At 39.5% G+C, this 21,631-nt stretch overlaps 1 protein-coding gene across 1 annotated transcript in view; it reads left to right on the forward strand.

Annotated features, from left to right (window-relative positions):
- ADAMTS2 (ADAM metallopeptidase with thrombospondin type 1 motif 2) overlaps positions 1–21,631 on the forward strand; it is a 258,738-nt gene that overhangs the window by 80,106 nt on the left and 157,001 nt on the right. Inside the window, exon 3 of the mRNA XM_073355401.2 lies at positions 16,158–16,311. Within this exon, the coding sequence (XP_073211502.1) occupies positions 16,158–16,311 (154 nt within the window). The remainder of the gene's footprint in view (positions 1–16,157; positions 16,312–21,631) is intronic.

Here is a 21,631-nt window from a genome sequence, read left to right on the forward strand (position 1 = left end):
GTGAAAGGGACCAGACTCCCGCAGCTCTGACAAGAGGTCCCATGAGGGCAATTTCTGAGATTGGAATCGTGCCTTCCTTGAACTACTGCCGAAAGGCACAGATATAATCCAGTGTGCTTCTGTGTATTTTTTTTAAAAGGAAGGGAGAAGAATTGTAGACTGCATGAAAAGTGATAAAACCTGGAAAACTTTTAAAACAACCTTTATAATTTTGTGAAATTCTTACTTCCCCAGAGTTTGGATGAGTCCCAGGAAATTCAAATTGAGTTTAAGGCAATGTTAATTTCACAGTTACATTAAATTTAAAGGGCTGTGGGTGGTGGTTTTGGTGTAGAGGTAGCAGAAGAAACCCTGAGGTAGGAACACACACTAGAAGAGGAGACAATCATGGCAGTGCTACCTGCAGCAGAGTAGCAGGAGGGGAGAGAGAGATCGAGAGATCAGTGTAATGACGTTTCCCCCTTAAGGCTACCGTATTGTAACAGGAGCCCCGGCACTGTTGGAAGTTAGTCTAAAAGTGCTACAGCTGGTTTGTTTTTGTTTTTTTTTTAAATGAAAACTTTCACAAAATGCATTTCTCTTTTTGAAATTTTCTGATTTTTTTCATTTAAATGGAAACATTTGAAATTTCAGTTTTTGAACCTTCAGTTTTTGTTTTCCCCTCCCCCCGCCTTTTTTCCTTGTTCATTTCTGCCACTGAAGGCAATAGAATAAATGAGGGGGCAAAAGAGGCATCACTTCCGTTATTTCATTTGTCCTCTTTTCAATCTGTAAGTTTGCAAAACTCATTTAACTTTGGAAAAGTTACAGAATGGCACAGGGATGAATGAAACTGTATCTGCAAAGTTCAGGAAGTTTTGCAAAGTTACGGAGGAGAACAGAAGACGTGCCAGACTTGATCAGACTCAAGGTCCATCCAGTTCAGTCCCCTGTCTCTGGAATGCATCCAATGAAGTGAGCTGTAGCTCACTAAAGCTCATGCTCAAATACTCCTGGTACTCCTTTTCTTTTTGCGAATACAGACTAACATGGCTGCTACTCTGAAACCTGTCTCTGACAGTGGCTAGCACCAGATGCTTCAGAGGAAGGTGTAGGAATCTTACAGTAGAAGATGATGGATAATCTGCCCCCACATTAGGTCTCCTGATTTATCTAGAGATTGATTTAAGGCTTGAAGCACAAGGTTTAATATTCCTTCCAAAATTTTTGTTCTAATTAATTACGGTAACTCTAGATATTCTTGATATCCACATAAATGGGACTGGACATTTTGAATCTTGCTTGGGTTTCAATTACTTCCTTTGGCAGTGAGTTCCACAATCTGACTATGCCACGTTTTAATTTAGTTGAATGTCCCCTTGTTCTTGTATTATGAGACAGGGAGAACTGATGTTCTGGATCTACCTTCTCTAGACCATTCATTATTTCATATACCTTATCTCCTGTCTCATTCCTCTCCTTTTAAGGTAAACAATCCCTATCTTTTCAATCTCTCTCCATATGAGAGTTTTTCAAGGCCCTTGATCATTCTTGTCACTCTTCTCTGAACTGCCTCTAGTTCTGCAATATCCCTTTTGAGAGGGGATGACCAGTGCAGCAGACAGTGCTCCAGATAAGGCCACTTAATTGATTTACAAAAAGGCATTCTAATATTCTCTGTATTATTTTCTATCGTATTCCTTATGCATCCTAACATCATCTTTGCTTTTTTGACCACAACTGCACATTGAGCAGAACTCTTCATCTGATGTCTACAGTGATGCTCAGGACCGTTTTCTGAGTTAATTATAGTTAATTTAGAACCTACGAAGGTGTATGGGTACTTTATATTTTCCCCTCCAAAGTATATTAGATTGCATTTATTGACATTAAAATTCATTTGTCATGTTACCCATTCACCTGTCTTGTTTATGTCTCTGAAGTTTCTCACAGTTCTCTCTCAACCTGACTTACCTAAATAACATTGTGCATGTTTACAGCTAACAGAGCTGGGATTTCTGTTTTTCTTTTATCATTTTGTAACTTTTCAAAAAGTTTTGAAAGTTACAGAATAGTAAAAGGAAAAATTAGAGGAAAAAGTGGGGAAAAAACCAACCCTGGACATATAACATTTTATTGCACTCAGTAGCAAAAAGTGAGGGAAAGGGGTGGAAATGCAAATTTGAAATTTTTGAAAATTAAAAACTTGTAACTTTCAAAAATTTGAATTTTTTTCTCAAAAACATTGCATGGAAAATGTTGAACAAGAAAAAATGTTCCAAATGCTGTGAAGTGGAAACAACTGTGATATTTTTTCTTAAATTATTATTCCATTGTTTGAATAGCTCTCCTTTTGATCCGTGAGAGGAATATTCTGCCACTTATTGGATGTTTGTTAATAACTACCATCTGTGAAACTCAGTGGCTTTCTGATCACATGGCCGCTTCTTGCTCTCAGAAGAGTTCAGTATTGTCCTGTTTGGCTGTGAGGTGGATCCAGCAATTTGAGCCTGTGTTTGCTGCTTTTGATGTTTTTCATTGTCAGTCACTGGGTGGGCGTGTGTTACTTGTGTCAATATACCAGCACTGTCAGCAATCTTCTGGATGCCCCCAAGAAACCAGTGTTCTCCTTGATTTTGTTTAGGTATCTTCTGTTCCTACTGTAGATAGAACCTTCAGGGAGTTCAGGGTGTGCCTGCACTGCAGTGTAAGCCCAGGGTTAATGGAACTTGAGTTAGCAGACCCTGGGTTTGTTAGTCTAGGGTTTGAGCATCTGCACTCATTTATTACCCCAAGATAGGAATTGTTTAATCCTGGGTCCCAACATCTACAGTGCATTATGCTGGCCTGTGTCCAACCACCCATATCCAAACTTCCTAGCGCCCTCTGAAAATGTGGTTGCTTTAGCCTTTTGTTCGTAGTGCTGTGTGGGAAATCTTGACTATCCAGAAAACAAAGCTGGAATGGAGGAATAGTTTTGGCAGACTTCCAGAGCCTGAGTCCAGTGGGTCTGCAAAGCAATAGGGCTTGAACTTGGGTCCTGTCTTAGACTCAGGCTCAGACCAATCACCCGCTTGGGGTCTGAGCCGTGGGTTAGCACGATTTGTGTGTAGACAAAAGGGGGTTAGGCTTGAGCCTGAGTTAGAACCCTGGGCTTGTTTTGCAGTGTAGATGTATCCTTAGTGATTATGATGTATGTCTTTGGGGTGGGGTAGCTATCACCTTTGCAAGTGATCAAACACGTTCTGTTTGAAATCTATCATTGTCCTATTTGCAGTGTTTGGCATTCTTATCATAGTATTTCTTCTGTTAGTTTCTTGGCTTAGTGGTCTTTTGTAACTATATCGGGGTAGTTGTCTTTGACTCAAGAAGTTTGTTAGATAATGACACTAAAGTTTTCCTCCTTCTGCCTACAAGTCTCTGAACTAATAAAGCCTAGTATAATTCTAAAGTGATCGTGTGAGTTGTTTGGACTATTCTGAGTACCATGGCCCCCAGTACTGAACATACTGAAATATAGAAGTCACTTTTATGAGAAACTTACCAAAGACACAACAAGGAGTAATGGTCTCAAGTTGCAGTGGGGGAGGTTTAGGTTGGATATTAGGAAAAACTTTTTCACTAGGAGGGTGGTGAAGCACTGGAATGCGTTACTTGGGAGAGGGTGGAATCTCCTTCCTTTGAGGTTTTTAAGGTCAGGCTTGACAAAGCCCTGGCTGGGATGATTTAGTTGGGGATTGGTCCTGCTTTGAGCAGCGGGTTGGACTAGATGACCTCCTGAGGTCCCTTCCAACCCTGATATCCTATGATCTAGTATGGCAATAATCAGTCTGGTCCAAATAATTTATAACTCATTTATGAGTTCATGATGACAGACTCATGTAGTACTGTGAATATGCTACTGCAGTAATACACAATTTGACTTCTATTACAGTCTAGAAATATTGTTCGCTTCAGTGGTTTGACATACAACTCTTGCCTTTTATTTATTTTCCATGCTTCATTTTTTTTCAGGGATCTTGTCCTTCATGGACTCTGTCTTGTCCCATTTAATTTGGATGTTATGCCCCAGTTGTGACCAAATGTACCAAGAGGTTAACTGAAATTCTATTTCCATATTTTCTGGAGAACAGACACTTTTCTTCTCCTTTCTGCCTGAAATATTTATGTGCTTTTTGTTTTCCATTACGTTTTTCACCCTGCTTCATTTTCCACTTGGACAAATTGTACTTTTCACACTTCCCTGCTGTTAATGGCTGGCTGCAGTTGTATTCTTTTGTGTTCTTTGTGTGTATGTCTTTGTTTTTAAGTTATTTTGTGTTTTGTGTTAAATGCAGTGAAACTCTTCTTGTTCTTGTTGCCATAGTACAAATAGTGGATGCAGGGAATAATGTAAAATTCTTGATCCCGAATGAAGCGGCTATATCAGTAACTGCATCCCCAGAGGGGATGGAGAATAAGATCAGGAAAGGAGCAGATGGTAAAGAAACATAGAATTTGAGAAGGGAAAGACAGGGAAAGGTCATCTTGTCCATCCCTCCTCTTATGCAGGGATATTCACTACAGAATGTTGTTAACTTCTTTGAGTCTAGTTTGAAATGACTCTAGTGATGTGGCTTTGTTTTATTTGTCTGTAACATCAGCTTATGATCTGAAGCCTTTTATCCTGTTCACCATAGCGGAAACCTCAGCTCTATTTTATACCCTTCTGTTCTTCATTAGGGATAAACTAGGGAGTCTGGTAGATCTTAGTGTTATAAAAGTACTAGTTGTCTATACAGTGCCTAGAAAATAGGGTTAGGTTTTCTGGGCACTACCACAATACAAATAATTAATAATAATATGAACTCGTTGATTTTTAGAACAGAAGGGACCATTGTGACCATCTACTCTGAACTGCATAAAACAGGCCAAAGAATTTCAACTTCTTATTCCTAACCGAATTTCCCTTCTCTGTTTTATAACATTATCCCAGTTATCTATTCCCATCAACTGTTCTTATCCGCTCCTTGTTATTCTCCTGAAACTTGACAAACAGTAAGTTCATCTCTAGACCAACTACACATATTAATTATTTTATTTAATCTTTCCTAATAAGTCAGTTTCTCTAGCTAAAATAATTAAGCCCTAGTCTTTTGAATATTGCTTTTTGTTGACATCTTTCTTTGGGAGGGGGTCCCAGAACTGCACTCAATACGAAATTTAAAGCTCATCTCTAACTTGCTGCCTATCTTTTTCTGCATTACTGCTTTCCAAGTATTGCCTTCCCTGTTAGTATACGCATATGGTCTTGGACAGGCATGTATTTGGGGCAGCTAGACCCGCCTGCCACTTATGTTGTTGGGGCTACACTATTTTTAGCATGCTAGCTCAGTCAGAGCTCTCATGGACGTGTTTCCTCAAGCTGGGAATTATGCCCCCAGCTCAAAGTGTAGATGTAGCCTAAGAGAAGACAGAGTCAGTAGAAATCTCAGTGCAAATGGTCACGTTGCTGTTTCAGCTCACTCTGTTAGATCTTCAATTTAACAGAAATAGACTGTGTGACTCTTAGGCTATTGATAACCTCATATACTATCACAGGACTGTGAGCCTGATTCTCTGGGGTGGTCTACTCTTGAAACGCTACAGTGGCCCCACTGTCGACACCATTCACATCAATGGGAAGTGTTATCCCATTGGCAGACATAATCCACCTCCCCAAGAGGCAGTAGCTAGGTCGACGAAAGAATTCTTCTGTTGACCTAGCCCTGTCTACACTGGGGGTTAGGTCGGCTTAGCTATGCTTCTCTGAGATGTGGATTTTTCACACCCCCGGAGCAGTGAAGCTGGGTTGACTTGACTGTTGCTCTGCCCCTTGTGTAGTCATTAACAGTGCAAAGTGAATGTGAAATGTCACCATTCTGTTTTGGTAGCAGTTTACACCGTCTCTGCACTTACTTTTCATCAATGTAACTGACTGCCCAAGTTGCAGGGCAACAGAGATTCAGGCCCTGTGATTTCACAAACCTTTCTAGTGGGCACCTATAGCTGCAACATTGGCAGATTAGTTTTATTGACCTACACATGGATTCTTAAATTCTCTCCCTTGGCATCAGTGAACCAGCTGAGCATCTGGCTTTTTTAATGTTTGTAAGTAGCAACTTCAGATGCAGTTTCAACCCAAAGGAATTTTAAGTTTAATTCTCCATCATGTTTCATTTGTCTGCAATATAAGCTTATGATCTGAATTTTTATTTCATTCACCAGAGCAGAAACCGGTGCTCTGTTTTATACTCCTGTGTTCATTATGGGTCTGATCTAGCTCCCACTGAAATCAGGGGAAGGCTCTTGTTGGACCGAGGCAATGATCACTTGGTGAAAGTCTGAGGCCTGTGTTAAGCCTGAGGTCAGACTAGATGATCATAATGGTCCCTGCAGGCTTTAAAATCTATGAATCCATAACTCCCATTGGCTGTTGTGGGAGCTGGATCATGCCCTAAGCAAACATACATCTGAAGGAAACATTCCATGATAACAACCTTGTTCCTGAGAGTTCAAGTTGAACAGTTTTCCAGTTGGAAAGTGTTCATTTTTCAGGTGGTATGTTCATTTATGTATTTGTTTGTTTGTTATTGCTTAGGTAGAATTGATCTTCAGCTTTGTTAAAGTCACTGCAGAAACTTTTATTCCAGGTGATGCCTTAAATTCAAATTGGATGCAATTCATCTCTTTGGTTCTTGCTGTTAGCAAATTCATGGACTGGATATTCATGCTTTTTTTCTCTGAAAGATCAAGACTGAGAAACTGAGTTGTAGAGAACTGCAATTATTACGCCCAGTTTGCAGCAACAGTAATCAAGCTCATGTCCCTTGAGTGCATAGGAACTATCACATTTATCATTTTCTTTCTCAACAGCTATTTAATAACTTTTTTTCTCTTTCCCATTTGGAACCTGAGGGCCACAAACCTTAATAGAGTTGCCAAAATGTTCCGTTTCTGGCATCATTTCTTGCTGAAGTAATGGCTGCCTTTTGTTTCAAAAGCCATAGGATGTAAAACAGCTACAGCTTAACTCTTCAGAGACAAGGATCCTCCCATTGGAAGCTGGAGGCATCTGAAAGAGGGTAGGCAAAACTGCCACCAAAAGAAGTTGTGCTCTAAGTCCCTTGGTAGTAGCTGGGAAAGCTTATTCTAGACATGACTCAAAACACAGTAGCTAATGTGGAGCCTCCAATGGAATCTCAGTAACTATAATTTACATAGAGATTCTCTTAGCAGTGCAGTTTCTTTTAGGAGAAGAGTTATCTAAAGCAACTTTGGTAATGGTGTCTAGTGGTAAAAACAGGGGACTGGTAGTCAGGACTCCTGTGTTCTATTCACAGGGGCAGACATGAGTTGCTATGGGTCTTTGGAAAAGTCTTTTTACTTCTGTGTCTATTTTCCCATATGTTAAATGGGGATAGTACTTAACATACCTCACAATTGTGTTACTTTCCCTCCCTCCCCCCAAAAAGCTTTGTGTTTCTATGATGAAAGGTGTAACATAAATGCAAAATATTGAGCCAGAATTTCAGCTGGTGTAAACTCATGTAGCTCCATCGACTTCAGTTGACACCAGCTGAGGATCTGGCAATTTTCATTGTTGTTTATTACCTGTGAATGTCTTAGTCACTACCTAATGCGATTGCACTGACAAAGCTTTATTGGAGGTAGAAGTGAAATTCCATTGGCAGCGATGCCTTACAATTGGTATAAATTCTTTCCCTTTCATTTGCTTGGGGTTACCTTGTACTGAATGTGGAAAAGCAGACTAATACATCAAATAAGATATTACCCTGGAACACATATGTAGATCATTCAGTATTTTTTATTCATATCCAATGAAAGTGGAAACCAAGTTACATAACTGTAGAAGGGCATGAAAGAAGCTGCAAAAGGGTTGATTTCTAGTTGACAATAAGAAAAATTCATGCATTCAGTTTAAAACTCCCCCTTGGGACTGTATAAATCATTGTAGCTGTAGGACAGTAGTAACTTACAGTACAATATGTGCCAACATGTTTGAAATGTTTTATGCAACTCTTCAGTACTTCTGTTCAGTTAAAAGAAAAACAGATTTACCACACCATGCAATTCTGGCCCTGTAATACAAGGCATCCTCTTAAAGAAACAAACACAATATGTCATAAGAAGCTTTTTACAATTTTTATAGGGTGAAAAAAGCTAAACAGGATTAAAAATGTAAGCTAGTGCATTTCCCCCCTTGTGCATTTTTCTAACTTAAACTACTGAATGATTAAGTTTATGTAGCACCTGTGAGATGACTTGTAGCACACATGATTGGGAGTCAAGAGAGCTGGGTTACAGTCCCAGCTCTGACTCTAAATCACAGTGTAAATTTGGACAAGTCACTACAGCTGTCTGTGCCTCAATGTTTCCCCATTTGTAAAATGAGGGTAATGATGTATATCCATTATCCCAAAAAGAGTAAGGATGGTCGGGTGGTTAAGGCACTGGGCATGAATTTAAGAGATCTGTATTCTGTCCCTGGTTCTGCTACACATTTCCTGTGAGATGTGGGACAAGTCATTTATTTTTTCTGTGCCTCAGTTCCCCTTCTGTGAAAATGGGATAATATTTCTCTGCCTCACTTAGACGTTGTGGAGATAAATCCATTGATTGTGAGAGGCCTATATTCCATGGTGATAAGACCCATAGAAAAACCTATAAATAAAAATAAAATTTGTAAAGTTGAGATTCTCTACTGAAAAGTGCTAGATCAGTGCCAAGTTTTATTATTATATTTTAAGAGATGTGTCTGTGCCCAGAATGTATTTGATTTCCATATGCTTGACTAAGACCTTGCCTAGCCACCTTGCTCCTGTGTAAATACAACCTTTTCCCATTTTGAATTGCCTAGCAAATCTCTTTGAAGTTAAACAATGAAATGCAAACCTGTAGGGTTCTTTGCTTCTGTGAATTAATTGATCAGTATGAATCAGAAGGTAATACAGTGTAGTCATTTTAAGTAATTATCACCTGTTAGTTATCAAATTGACACATGCAACTGAAATTTAGGATAATTTTTTGGATTTGTGAGTGTGCAGCTCATGTATACCCCCATGGTGTTGGTTGCCTTTTTGCTTGAATATAATCAAATATTCCACAAGGATGGAGGACTGCTGTCTTTACACAGCAGAATTGTTGTCTCTAGGAACTTCCAAAGCATTCTGATTTCTTGTAAGCTACTGTTTTACTAATTGACTGACAAATCAAAAACTTGGATTTATTTCTTAAAATATTAATTTGTAGGTAATGCACATTTAATCCTATTCTTCCTTTCCTTGGCTATTGGGAGGTAAATCTGTCCTTGTGTGGAATATGTAATTCTATAAACCCATGCTAATGAGGAAAAAAGTGATCATTAATCAAACTTGAAGCTACAGGACGGGTCCAAAGTCTGGAGCCTTGAAGGAGTAGAAGCAGCAGTAGTTAGTGAGTTTACTTCAGTACAGCCTAGGACATGAAGCTGTGATGTCAATGTGAACAAGCAGACAATTAAGTCACTCACTGAGCACAGAGCTACAGAAGATGTTTAATTAGCTACAGGAGCTAAAGCTGTGAAACCTGGAGTAATGCCTTGTAAAGAGGAGAGGAAGAGGTGGTAGTTGAGGGGACTAGAAGAGAGACATATTTTGAACTGAGCTCTACAATACTGTTGGAAACCCTGGCACAGGTCCCAAGTGATGGAAGGGCAGGAGGTTCCACCAAGGAGCAAGGGTCACAGAGAACCAATGGAATTTCCCTTACAGAAAAAGCGAGGGAGTGGTGACAGAAACGTTTCGTGGTGTGAATGTCACCTGGGACACAATGGGCCTGTTGGGTGCAGCAGCTGTACTAAATGTGGCTGAGAGGTCAGAGTCGGAAGCTCGTTTCCTGGTTCTCAGTTCTGTGCTAAATGCATTGGACCCTGCTGCCGCCTTCCTTTTTTCTTTCCTACCATGTAGTGGGAAACTAGATCTGTTTGTTTACTTGCTTAGCTACTTTTGTTGTTTTAAGGCAATCACTAGTTCACTCACTAGTAATTCACAAAGCCCTTCTATGGTGAAATTACATTGACTGTCAGTGGGGGTTAGACACCTGACTGCCAGTTACGCCTTTTGGAATGTTCCCCCTAAGTGAGTAAATGGAAAAACAGAACATTTTTTTACTCACTTCCTCATATTTTTAGCAATCTTAGGTATTAGCTACAACTGTAGTAGGGGCAAAAGATTCAGAGAAGTGATGGGAGGGTTTTGTGTGTTGTCGTCCCTTTAAAGTGGCAACTCGGTTTCTGTTTTAACCCCAATCTTGCCCCATCTACAATCCAGCAAAGGTATATCATCCTCAAAATTGCTAGGTTGGGATTTTTCTGCCACGTGTGAATTAAATTAGACAAGAAATCTGGTTTAGGATAATCCAAAATGTATTCCACAGACTCCAAACAGCCTTCTAACTTTTCCTGCAGCTTTTATAACCAAAATATGAGGGGGAAAACATGCAGGAAGGAGATTACACTTAGTTTGCTGGGCTATGTTAAATGTAATTTTTAGTGTCCATGACAAACTTTTTGTTGATCAGGTGCTAACTTTGGGATAGCTCATCAATTTGTGATCTAGCCTATAGTAAGGGCCAATGCATTGTTGTGTTGTCCCTGGAGCAGTCTAAGAGGGAGTTGTGACTTCTGGTCTCCCTGTTGTGTGGGGGAGAGAATAAACTGTGACAGCTCCTGTCGCAGGGGCAGGGAGAGAACATGGAGTTTAGGAGGGACAGTGGACAAAGGAGAGGCAGCACAGTGGAGAAGGGAGCACATGATGTTAGTAGAACGGTGAACGCTCAGCTCCTGCAGTCCTTAAAATGTCATGTCAGATCGCTCTGGCCAGTGTTAGGAGGTGCACCGCACACGCCCCTTTTACCAGGCTTGGCAGGCTTCCATACCTTCCAACTTCCCTATGGCTTAATAGGCTCATCAGTGACCCGCCAGTGTCTCCTTTTCCTCAGTGGGATGGGATAGCATTCTCCATGCTTTCTTTCTGAAGTCCCCCCTATGTGACTCCCAAATAACTTTCTTGCTAACCTGAGGTTTGCTCTCTTAACTGCATCTTCCTTATGATTAAGCATCTTCTTCTGCTCCACTTCTTAATGCGTGTTAATGAGCTCTAAGAGGTGCTTGACTTGAGTAATTTGTGGTCAGGGTATAAAGCCTTTGGAAGGAGGGCCTGGGGAAATATTTGGAGACTATGGGCTATTAGATACTTCGGTGCATCCCAAAGGCAAATACTTTTTCTCTTCATTGTATTTTTTACAAGCTACGGGATAAGGCACTCTTGGCAGGGATGATTTAGTAATATCCTTCCCCCAGTATAAGCACCCCAAAACAAAAGGGGAACGGGGACAGGGAAGAGTCAGCTCAGCATTTCTTCCAGATTTTCACGTCAGTTCTATGGCTGGCACTGAATTCCATGTCTGGTCCTGAATTACACAGCATTTACTGTGGCTCGAGAACCATAGTAAACTGGAGGCATTGTTTGTAGGTGACTAATGAATATGCAAGAGTCCTGGGCATTGACTAAAAATAAAAAACTAGAACAGAATACAAAAGAGACTGCTTTTTGCAGCTACTTTTGAACTTCTAGTTCTCTTGAAGCAATCACCCTTCCTCTGCTCCAAAAATTGGTAACTTAATAGTGAATGGGCCCAATTCTGCTTTACTTTCCACTGGGGTAAATCCAGATGATCTTCAGTGAGTTCTTGAATTCCCTTTGGACTAACCTTTGTGGAACTGAAAGCAGAATTTGGTCCAAAGAATTTGATCTTTCAGTTTTTGCCATCTAGAAATACTCTCCAGGAAATGACTGTAACTTTATGATGATAGGAATGATGGTTAAACTTTGAGATCTTCAGACATTTATTTTCTTGGCACAAACAGTGTTGTCACTAGTGTGGGATATGGCAGCAGTGAAGAAAAGAACTTGCATGTAAATGGCATGTTCATGCTCATGCGAACACCTCTTCTGCCTTTGACTTGGAGTTCTTTTGAGTTGCACATATTACACTATTTGCTGGGTCATAAAACCTCATGATGTTGAGCTTGGATCCATAGATGTACCATAGCAAGAACTATTTTTTCCTGATTTCCTGGGTAGAAACAATAATAAAAATACTTAGCAATTATGGTGAGCTTTTCAATTTCAAAGCATTTGACAAACATTATCTAATCATCCCTCATAACTCCCCTATGAGAGAGGTGAGTATTATCCCTATTCTACAGATGGGCAAATGAGGTGCAGAGATTAAATGACTCACTCAGAGGTACCAGACAGGCAGGAGTCCTTAGAACTTCCTGATACCCACTCCTCTGCTCTAGACACTTAAACCACACCTTTCTTCTAGGCCTGTGTTAGCATCTTTCCTCAAAGGTCTGCATGTATAGCTAGTGATAGCCTGCGTGGTAAAGCTCAGATCTGGAACAGGATCTGATTCCATATTTTCCCCATGTTTGGAGTATAGTAGCTGCAGATTTGACATTTCAGTTCAGCTTGTTACATAGAGAGGCATGGATTGTAAAGTGTGGATTTGAACTTCCCCAGAATAGGTTTGGGTGCAGTATTGGGCTCAGCTCTACGTGTGACCTTCATTATCACTTAGACTGTGAACTCCTTAGGACTGGGATTATGCCTTCTTTCCTGTTTGGAAAGTATCTAGTACGTAAATAAAGAAAAATAATAGCTACTATTCATGTTGATTATTTCCCTATGAGTGGCAGCACATTTGCTGTACTTTACCATATCTGTGTGTGCAGTTTACTGCAGTTACACACACAAACAGATAGATGGGTACAAATGCATTTGTTGCACACATTCACTGGTATGCTATGATGTTCAGCGATGCAAAGCAGCCGTAAACCTGGCTTAGCTCACCAGAGCAGTGCAAAGTCAGGAGACCACTAACCTGAGTTTACGTCTCTGAACACAAAGCAGCTACAGTGTACTGGTGAATCTGGCCCTGTACACACAGTTTTGATTGTTGTACTCACAATTGTGGTAAACTGGTATACAAGCGAAGACACACAAATACATGCACGGTTTTGAATATGTGAATGCTTTCCATGGAAACATTTCCATTTTCTTTTTGACAAACAGAAGGCCCAAACACCAAAATATTTTAGTTTGAAAATGGTGCCTCATGTCTCCAGTCTCTTCCATAGGCAGGACTCTCATCATGCACTGCTTCCCACTCCAAGACGGGAGACCAAGATGCATCAGGAGAAATGTAGTCTGACCAGGGTGTCTACAGTGGAGAATGGGAGCACAAGGCACTATGCCAGAATTTCCAAACTGAAATATTTATCAGATTTCTGCCTTAAAATTGAAATGTTCCACTGCAAATTTAGGAAAAAACAAATTTTTAGTTGAACTTTTCTGGGGGACAGATCCATTTTTTGTTCATCTCTAGAGACAACCTCAAACCTGAACTGCAAAGCCTAGCTTAACCCCCCTGATCTTGAGTGGGATGTAAACCGTGGTTATTTGTCCTAGAAGAAAAGACATCTCTGTAGAGAGCCTTTCTGTGCCCCAGCACCTTTTAGTGTAGTGTCACGGCCAGTTTATTCAGGATTCCCTGAAACTTCCCAGCATGCTAGGGTATCTTTTTTGTTGTCTGGTCTTATGTTTAGCCTGCCCAGGGTAGTGTCTTCATTTTCTCAAGCAGCTGTGGTGCTTCATTCAACCTGAACAAATTCCTTTTTCTTTTTCAAAGAGGATGAACGCCCTGGGAGGAAGTATGTTTTTCAGATCTTTGTTTTTGGAAGATCTGTTTGATTATTGATTGCAAGAATTTTCTAATTCTTATTCATTTGGTTAGAAAGCTTAAACCCCAATTTAAGTTGCCTTAAGTTCGTCATGGTGACTTCAGTATAACAGCATCATTTTTCCTAGCATCATGGTGTGTCTTTGCATATTAAACCCTCCGTGAATTATTAAGATCCACCATGAATTTCTTTATTCTTGGTGAGTTTAATTAATCTAGAAATGCATACTTTTTATATTTGCCCACTTATATGTTAATTGTAAATGGCAACTGCACACCTATATCATATATCAGTTAAGCCATGTGTATATTTGCACTGGGTTTAAATATGACATGCTCATCATAGTCTGTGCTTCTGTCTGAGCATGCAAATTTTTGCTCCTTTCTTGATCTATTGTAGTGCATATTTCATGCAAAGTTTTGAAAATTTAGCTTTGGGTATATGTATACTTTTAAAAAAAAGATATAAAGCAACAGGACATTAATTCTAAAGTTTCTATGTACACATTCCTGTTTACAGGAACAAGATCAATTGCTTTCTGTCCAGTTTAGCATTTGTTTTCTTGGTTGTCTTAGCTTGCTTGGCTGCTGAGCCTGTTTCGCGTTCCTTGTGTCTGATGTAGAATCTAAATTAGATAAAAGGAATTGGGACAGGATTTCAAATTCAGTTTGCTCGCTGTATAGGCAACAGAGTAGCAACCTGAACTGCTTGAATATAATTTTGTTTCTTTAATCCTTCCCCTTTAATCTGTTTTTGTATACACTATATATATCAAAATAAATAAAATTTAGGACTGGAAGTCTTGCCTCATGTAATTTAAGACATGACAAATGAACCTGACATTTTCCCAAGGAGGGAATCAAGGAGCATGCTGTATTTATAGCAGCAGCAAAAGTAGTTTACTGTTGTCTTGCAAAAGTATTTCTGTGCACTTGCACTGTATTAAAATTTTACCATTGGGGTATGTGGAGCGTCCAAATGACAACAATGGTAGTTTGGACATTGACTTCAAAGGGGCCAGAAATTGGGTCCCTTTTTGGTTCTCTTGGGAGTGCTATGGCCTACAAATTAGGACTCCTAGGTACTTAGGTACCATGATAATGTGTGGTATAAATATGCAGACACACTCATTTGAACATGCCATAAGCCTAGTGACTGGATGGGGTACAGTGCTTAATGGTGGTTGACTCTCTAGTGTCACTGATTAGCACAATAAAGAAAAGGGAGTTATTAATAGGTGAAGTAGCCAGCTTCCAGAAGGCTACGTTTGGTGATGTTCCCCTATTCAGTACTATGAAGAATTTCTTCTGCCGTGTTTCATGTCATCATAGTCAAGTGTTTGCAAAACTAGAGTTCTTTAGCTGAAGTTCTCAAACGTAGATGTGCAAACACATATGTACCCATCTTGTCGGGAAAATCAATGCAAGCCAATTGTTGACTATCTTAACCTTCCTCAGCAGAGCAGTACTATAACATTACACAGACATTTGTGGTGAAAGGCTAGATATTTTTCCATCCAAATAAAAATGTTGGAAAGATAGTTAGTTTGTTTTTTACTACCATAGAGAACAGTCTATCTTAATGACTTTCATACTGCTCTAGTTAGCAGTGGACATGCTGAGAAAAGTTGTGTCAGGCTTTTCTTTTGTGCTTCGTTGGACAAGTAAGGTTTTCAGTTTTTCATACCAGTATATTTGTCCTGGTTTGGATTTTTAAGCTTTTATCCCTTAGAAAGTTATTACAGAAAATTCTATTTTAATGATTTTTTGCTAACTGGCTAAGAGTTTGTGCCAGTACAGTCCTTTGCGTCATCTTTACACGATGCGTTAATGCAGGAGAAAAATGGACAAAGCTTATTTTCCAGCTAACCAGGCTTAGCACTTCACCGTCTTGTCCCTGAATAGAAAGGTCTGATCAAGCACCATAGAATCATACATCTGGGACAGCTTGTGATGCTGAATTGATCCTGTATTTAGCAGGCATGGGTATTCGTACGACACTGGAGCAATCTGTGGCTGACAAATCGCTATGGTCATATTACCTGTGTCTTTGTAGTTGATTTCTAATTGAGAGTCCATTTCCACACATATATTTTAGTCCCAACCCTTGCTAATTAGATTCTAGGAGAAATCCCTTTGGTCTGGTGTTTTACCTTTGTCCTTCCTTGTCAAGTTGAGGCATTAATGCTTCAGTTTGCTCTAATAAAGAATTAATTTTGCTTACTCCCTGCACTCTAACTGCTCTCTGGAGAGTGCTAAAGTGTGCTTAAGCATATTGTAACTGTTTACTCACAATATCTGCTGTATGCATAGTAACTTAAAATGTTCCATCTCTGTCCTGTCATTCCTAGGCTGGCATGATTCGCACAGACAAGGACGAGTTCTTCATTGAACCTCAGGAGAAGGGCAGTCAGGAGGAAGATGGAGGCAGGACACATGTGGTATATCGCAGAACAGCTGTCAAGAAGCCACTTCCCACTGAGAACAGAGATATCCAGTATAAAGGCAAGGCTGAGATGTTAATGACAACTGGTGTCTAAAGCATAGCTAAAAGCATGTATCTAGTAAGCAGCCTCTATGATCTGGCTACCTCTGGCTGTTTGTCCTTGAGAGTGGAAATACCTTTTCTGCTCTTTATATGTGGAAGGGTGGGGGAAGGTTGGGCTGGATTAAACAAGCCTTGCAGCAGCCTTAAACACTTGCCAGAGTGGCAAATCTTTTCCCCTTTTAATGTACAGATTGGATTGGTGATTCACCCATGGTGAAGCTGGCCATTACAAGCCACAGTTAAGCCCTGTGTAAGAGCAACCCCAGGGCATCACAGGTGGAGCAGCAATGTGGTGGTTCCTGTACACCTTTCAAACGTGGGGGAAACATTGTCCACACTGGCTCACAGGCCACCTTGGAAGGCTGCATTGGGGGCAGTGGTGTATGGGCTTTGTGCCAGCACCCTCTTCATGGGAGATGGGGGTGCCATTGAGGGTAATTAATTTCACCCCAGAGGAATAAGAAGTTGTGTCACAACACAAACTCCCATTGAAGTTTCCATGTTTGAGGGTAGAATTTGTCTCAATATGTTGTGGAAAGAGCTGTATTAAAAGGAGTTTCGAAGCTGCCAAGGAGTCTGCACTGTCTGACATAAACAGTCTTGTATAGAAAATAATTTTACTCCTAGTATCACCTACATGTATGGTAACTGCTTTTGCCAGGTGCCTTTTTAGCTGAGTGAGCAGTGGATACAAATATTGTAAGGGGATGTTTTCACAACTAATATTAATACTGCTATTGACTGGATTGTTTGGGTGATAAAGCAAAAAGCAGCCACATTTTGGGCCCAACTCTGTTGTACAGTATAGTAGATTAATTTATTACTAATAATTTAAGAGCAACCTAATATTTTAGTGTTAGTTTGTTGTAGTTCTGTTATTACATACAGTACTAGGTGGTGTGATTGCCATCAGCAGAAAACTTTTTTCCCATGGTTCTCAGTGTCTCTGTAATTACATGGCCCTTCAGTATCAACTTCTAAAGACAAATATAAAATCGTGATACATTTGTAAATTCCTGCCATTTCAGTGGCAGAAATGAAGCACATAAACCAGTTAGAATGCTACCCGTTCACAGAGACCAGGCTGTAGAATTATAAAAAAGGATCTCTTCTCCTTCAGGCCATATTTGGAACATATGGTGATGTAAGTTACACTGGGCTCGTATTGAAAACAAAACGTAGTAGCAGTCTCCTAAGCTTCGCCCACTTGAGACATCAAAATGAGATGCCAATCAAAGTAGATTGTACAGCTGTGCTCTGCTGGGCTCCTTGAGCTGGCTCACTTTCAGTGGGATTCAGATACACCCATGGACAGAGCTGGACTAAGGCAATTGGCATCTGCCTAGGGCCCCTCCTCCCAGAGTCACACGATGGAATTTGTTATATTAATACATGGTTATGACATTTTTTAATATTGGAAAAGATCTCTGCCAGGCCATTTCCTTTTAAACAAAAGAGATTTAATTTTATTCACACCTTATGGCAGTATTTTTGTTTTTAGATGGTAAATATTCCTCAGGAGTAGGAGTTTGATACACAAAAAAGCACAAATCATATTTCAGTTTTGATAGCTCAACTCAAATATTGGCATGCTGTACCTGCTAGCAGAAGACTCTTGACAGCAATATCTCAAAACACCTCAATAAAATGTGGAGACCTAATGTATGCCTTTCTCTCATAGAGTGGCCTGAAAATAACCCCATTGTAGCAGTCTGGTAGGCATAATAGAGCAATTACAAAGCCAAAATGACAATTATGTTGCAACATTATAGTTCAGCCTGGGACTATAGGTAAGTACACCACAGTTCTGTGTTTATACAGCACCTAGAACACGGGGGTACCAGGAGCTACCACAGTACAAATTGTTGTTATTTTTAATAATAGAAAGGTAAACAAACTGTAATTAAGAGTTAGGAAGCATGCTTAATGAAGAGAGTGATAAAGAGAGAGTCTCTGATCCTGATGGACTTAGGACTGTGAGTTTATTTGAACTAATGCAGACCTCTGCTTGGGGAAGGGTAACCATTTTAAGTAGAGATGATTGAAATTCTTCAAATTTCAAAATTTCAATGAAAATTTAAAAGAAAAATCACAGAAAATTTTGATGAAAGTTTTGCAAAATTCCCTCCCAACTCTCACCTCATGTTTTCACCAGTTGGTTGAATATTTTCAATGTTTTGACATTTTGAAGAAAGGAGGAACAATGTCAAGAAAATTTTCGTGAAATTCCTTTTTTTTTTTTAAACTGGATCTAATTTTAAGTCTTCTAATTTTTTTCCATTCAGTCTGGTTTTCCCATCCCTACTGAAAATATGCAACTTCTACCGCTGGCAGGTTGGTATTCATAAGTGAAAACTGCTAGAAAGCAGCTGTTATTTATGCTCCAGTCTTGTCAGTGTTTCAACAAATGTTTAAAGAAAACAATGGCTTAGTATTCAAAGGAAAATACTAGCTGACCTCTCTTCTCTGGCTTTCTGGGTATCATTGTTCCAGTTCAGTCTTGCATCTGGAGACTCCATTTCCCATTTGAAATGATGGAGTAGCTATAGAACTGGGTTCAGCTGGCTATCCACTGAGCACATCACAGGGAAGGATGATAGGCAGGATGGCTGAGCTGGCTGGGCTTTCTCCAGGATGCAACTAGAGGTCGTAGGAGGAGCCAGTGTCTGGCTGAGGGAATGATATCCTGCTTCCATAGGGTATAATAGGATGATGTCACATTTGCCCCACCTTGGCATTAGTTGTAGTGAATTTTACATTACCAGATACTGTAAGGTGAACTTGAGAGAAGTGTTTTTCTTACATTTTGTGTTTGTACTTCTTTCTTTTTCTTTTATCTTATAGCAAGGGAAATAGGGACTTTATTCCAGCTGTTCAAAAAATCAACCTCCTAAACACTGGGGACACCAGGGTATTCTTCTTTATATACAAAGTTTCTGCAGACATGTTTTTTAATAAATGGAATGTGCTGGGAGAGAACAGATGTGAAAAAAATGGCAAATATGTGTTCTGATTCAAGACTATTTCAGATTTTCTTCTGAGTTTAAACAAAACACTATCCAATAGAAGGGGGAAAGTAAATAGTAGTTTCTGACAGCTTAAATCACTGATTTTGGCAGGATTATCTGTTTTTGGTATGGTGACAATAATAGTCTAAGGGTATGATGTATCCACCCACTCTTGCCTTTCTCACACAACTCTGTTTATTAATATACTGGAAAAATAAACCACTTATGCTTTAGACAAGTAATGGTCTTCAGAGTTCAAACAGCACATTAGTACTGTAGGAGTAGTTATATTTTGACCAAAATCTGGATAATTCTTTTAGAAAGAGGCAGAAACATTTTCATGTGCTAGTTTGTGTGTTGCAGGTAAGTTGTTAAACTCTCCGGCAGGAATATACCCTGTATTTTCTGCTGATTATATTCTTAATACGTAAGTGGATATAATAATTTGTCTTCTAGTTACTAGATGCCCACTACATTGCAATATAGTAGGCATCTTTAAAACTTATTGTTCTGAAAGATTCTACTATTTCTAGTAGAGGTCCTCATTATATAGATAGGAAATACTGCTAGAGAATGGTAAAAACTTTCTCCGTAGTAAAACTTACGTGTGCCCATTATATCATGCGTAGAATATTATTTTTCTGACTTTGATTTATTGTGATATTTTGTTCAAATGTTTTCTACATGTGAAATAAAGAAATGATTATTTTAATTAAAGTTGAGATCATGTCTAAAAAGCGCAAGAATTTAATTTTGAATGTGCAAAAGTGGATTCTGGTTAAAGCCAGTCTGAAGATCAGCCCCATAAAAAAAGAAACATTTTTATAGCATGTGTCCAGTTAAATCATCATGTCCATTCTTATTGTGCGTGTGATCAATTGAAAGGAAATAAGTCTACTAAAGTTTTCCTTAACATGTGCATTTTCATTCTTTAAATCATGGGCTAAATACACCACAATTGTTCAAGTTTCAAGTGACTTTTGATATTGTTTGATGGAGAGGCAGAGACTCCATTTTAATTGATAGATTCATTTATTATGCAGATGAAGGATTTCTTTAACAAGGAACAGTTTATTATAGAACAAGCCTCAATTTAATAAACTAGAACCACTTTGAAACAGACAAATCATTCTTGCCCTAACTATCAACTCGATCCTTGGAATTTCCAAAACCTGTTGAGACACTCAGATCCCACGATGAGCATATGCTGAGCACTTGGCCCGGCCTACAAAGTCTTAGCTTCCTGAAGTTCTGTGACTCATAAACAGTCAGATACTGGGTCCCTGAACACAGAGTCCTTACCTACAAACTCAAAGCCTGCTGAGGTATTCTGAGAGGCAGGCACATTCATTCCATTTCAGACATGTCCACGGGCAAACACATAGCTCTACCTGACCAGACTCCATATCCTGCAGTGGTGCCTACTGTCCACTTGGACAGTATGTTTTAAAACAACAAAAAACCCATCCACTTGATATGCATGAGGGATGGACTCACACTAGCAGATAGAAGTTTAGCCGTCCTTTCTGATTCCAGACTCCAGAGGTGTGGTAGTTTGGGTACCCCCATAAATGTGATCATTTTGTCTATGAGTTTGATGTGTGTGCAATACCTTTCCTACTCTGTGCATGTAGTCTCCCTGGTTATGTGTGAAACAGTGAAGCTTCCCATCTGGGACCTGTTTCTGGCATAATAGTGGAGGAACTGAAGATAGTAGCAGATGTGCAGGTTCATAGGCACAATAACATATCATAATTATTAATAGCTATACAGTACATTTATACTGCACCCTTCTCCAAAACAAATCCCTGGATTGTTTCACAATTCCTATGTAATTAAAAGGAGCAAACCTTTCCAATGGGATTCACAAACTAAAGTGAGCCAGTCCACCAAATATAATGAGGAAGTTAGATCAGTAACCATGGGAGCAAGACTTTCTCCAGAAAATTATAATGACTTTTCAATTTGATTAGTGTGCTTGTTAAAGCGAACTCTGATCATTTCTTTAATTATTTTAGCTTGTTTAATTGATGAATTTCTTTTCCAATTGCCCATCAATTCAGAAGGCTGCTACTGTAAGCAAATTTAAGGAGCTGGGCTAACAAGTCACCCAAGACTTTTGAGGGAACTCAAATATGAAATTGTAGAACTTCTAACACTTGTATGTACCCTGTCACTTAAATCAGCCTTTGTACCAGATATGTGGATTGTAGCTAATGTAATGCATATTTTTTAAAAAGGCTCCAGAGGCAATCTTGGCAATTGCAGG

This window comes from Lepidochelys kempii, chromosome 8 (assembly GCF_965140285.1).
Source record: "Lepidochelys kempii isolate rLepKem1 chromosome 8, rLepKem1.hap1, whole genome shotgun sequence".
Lineage (NCBI taxonomy): Eukaryota > Metazoa > Chordata > Testudines > Cheloniidae > Lepidochelys > Lepidochelys kempii.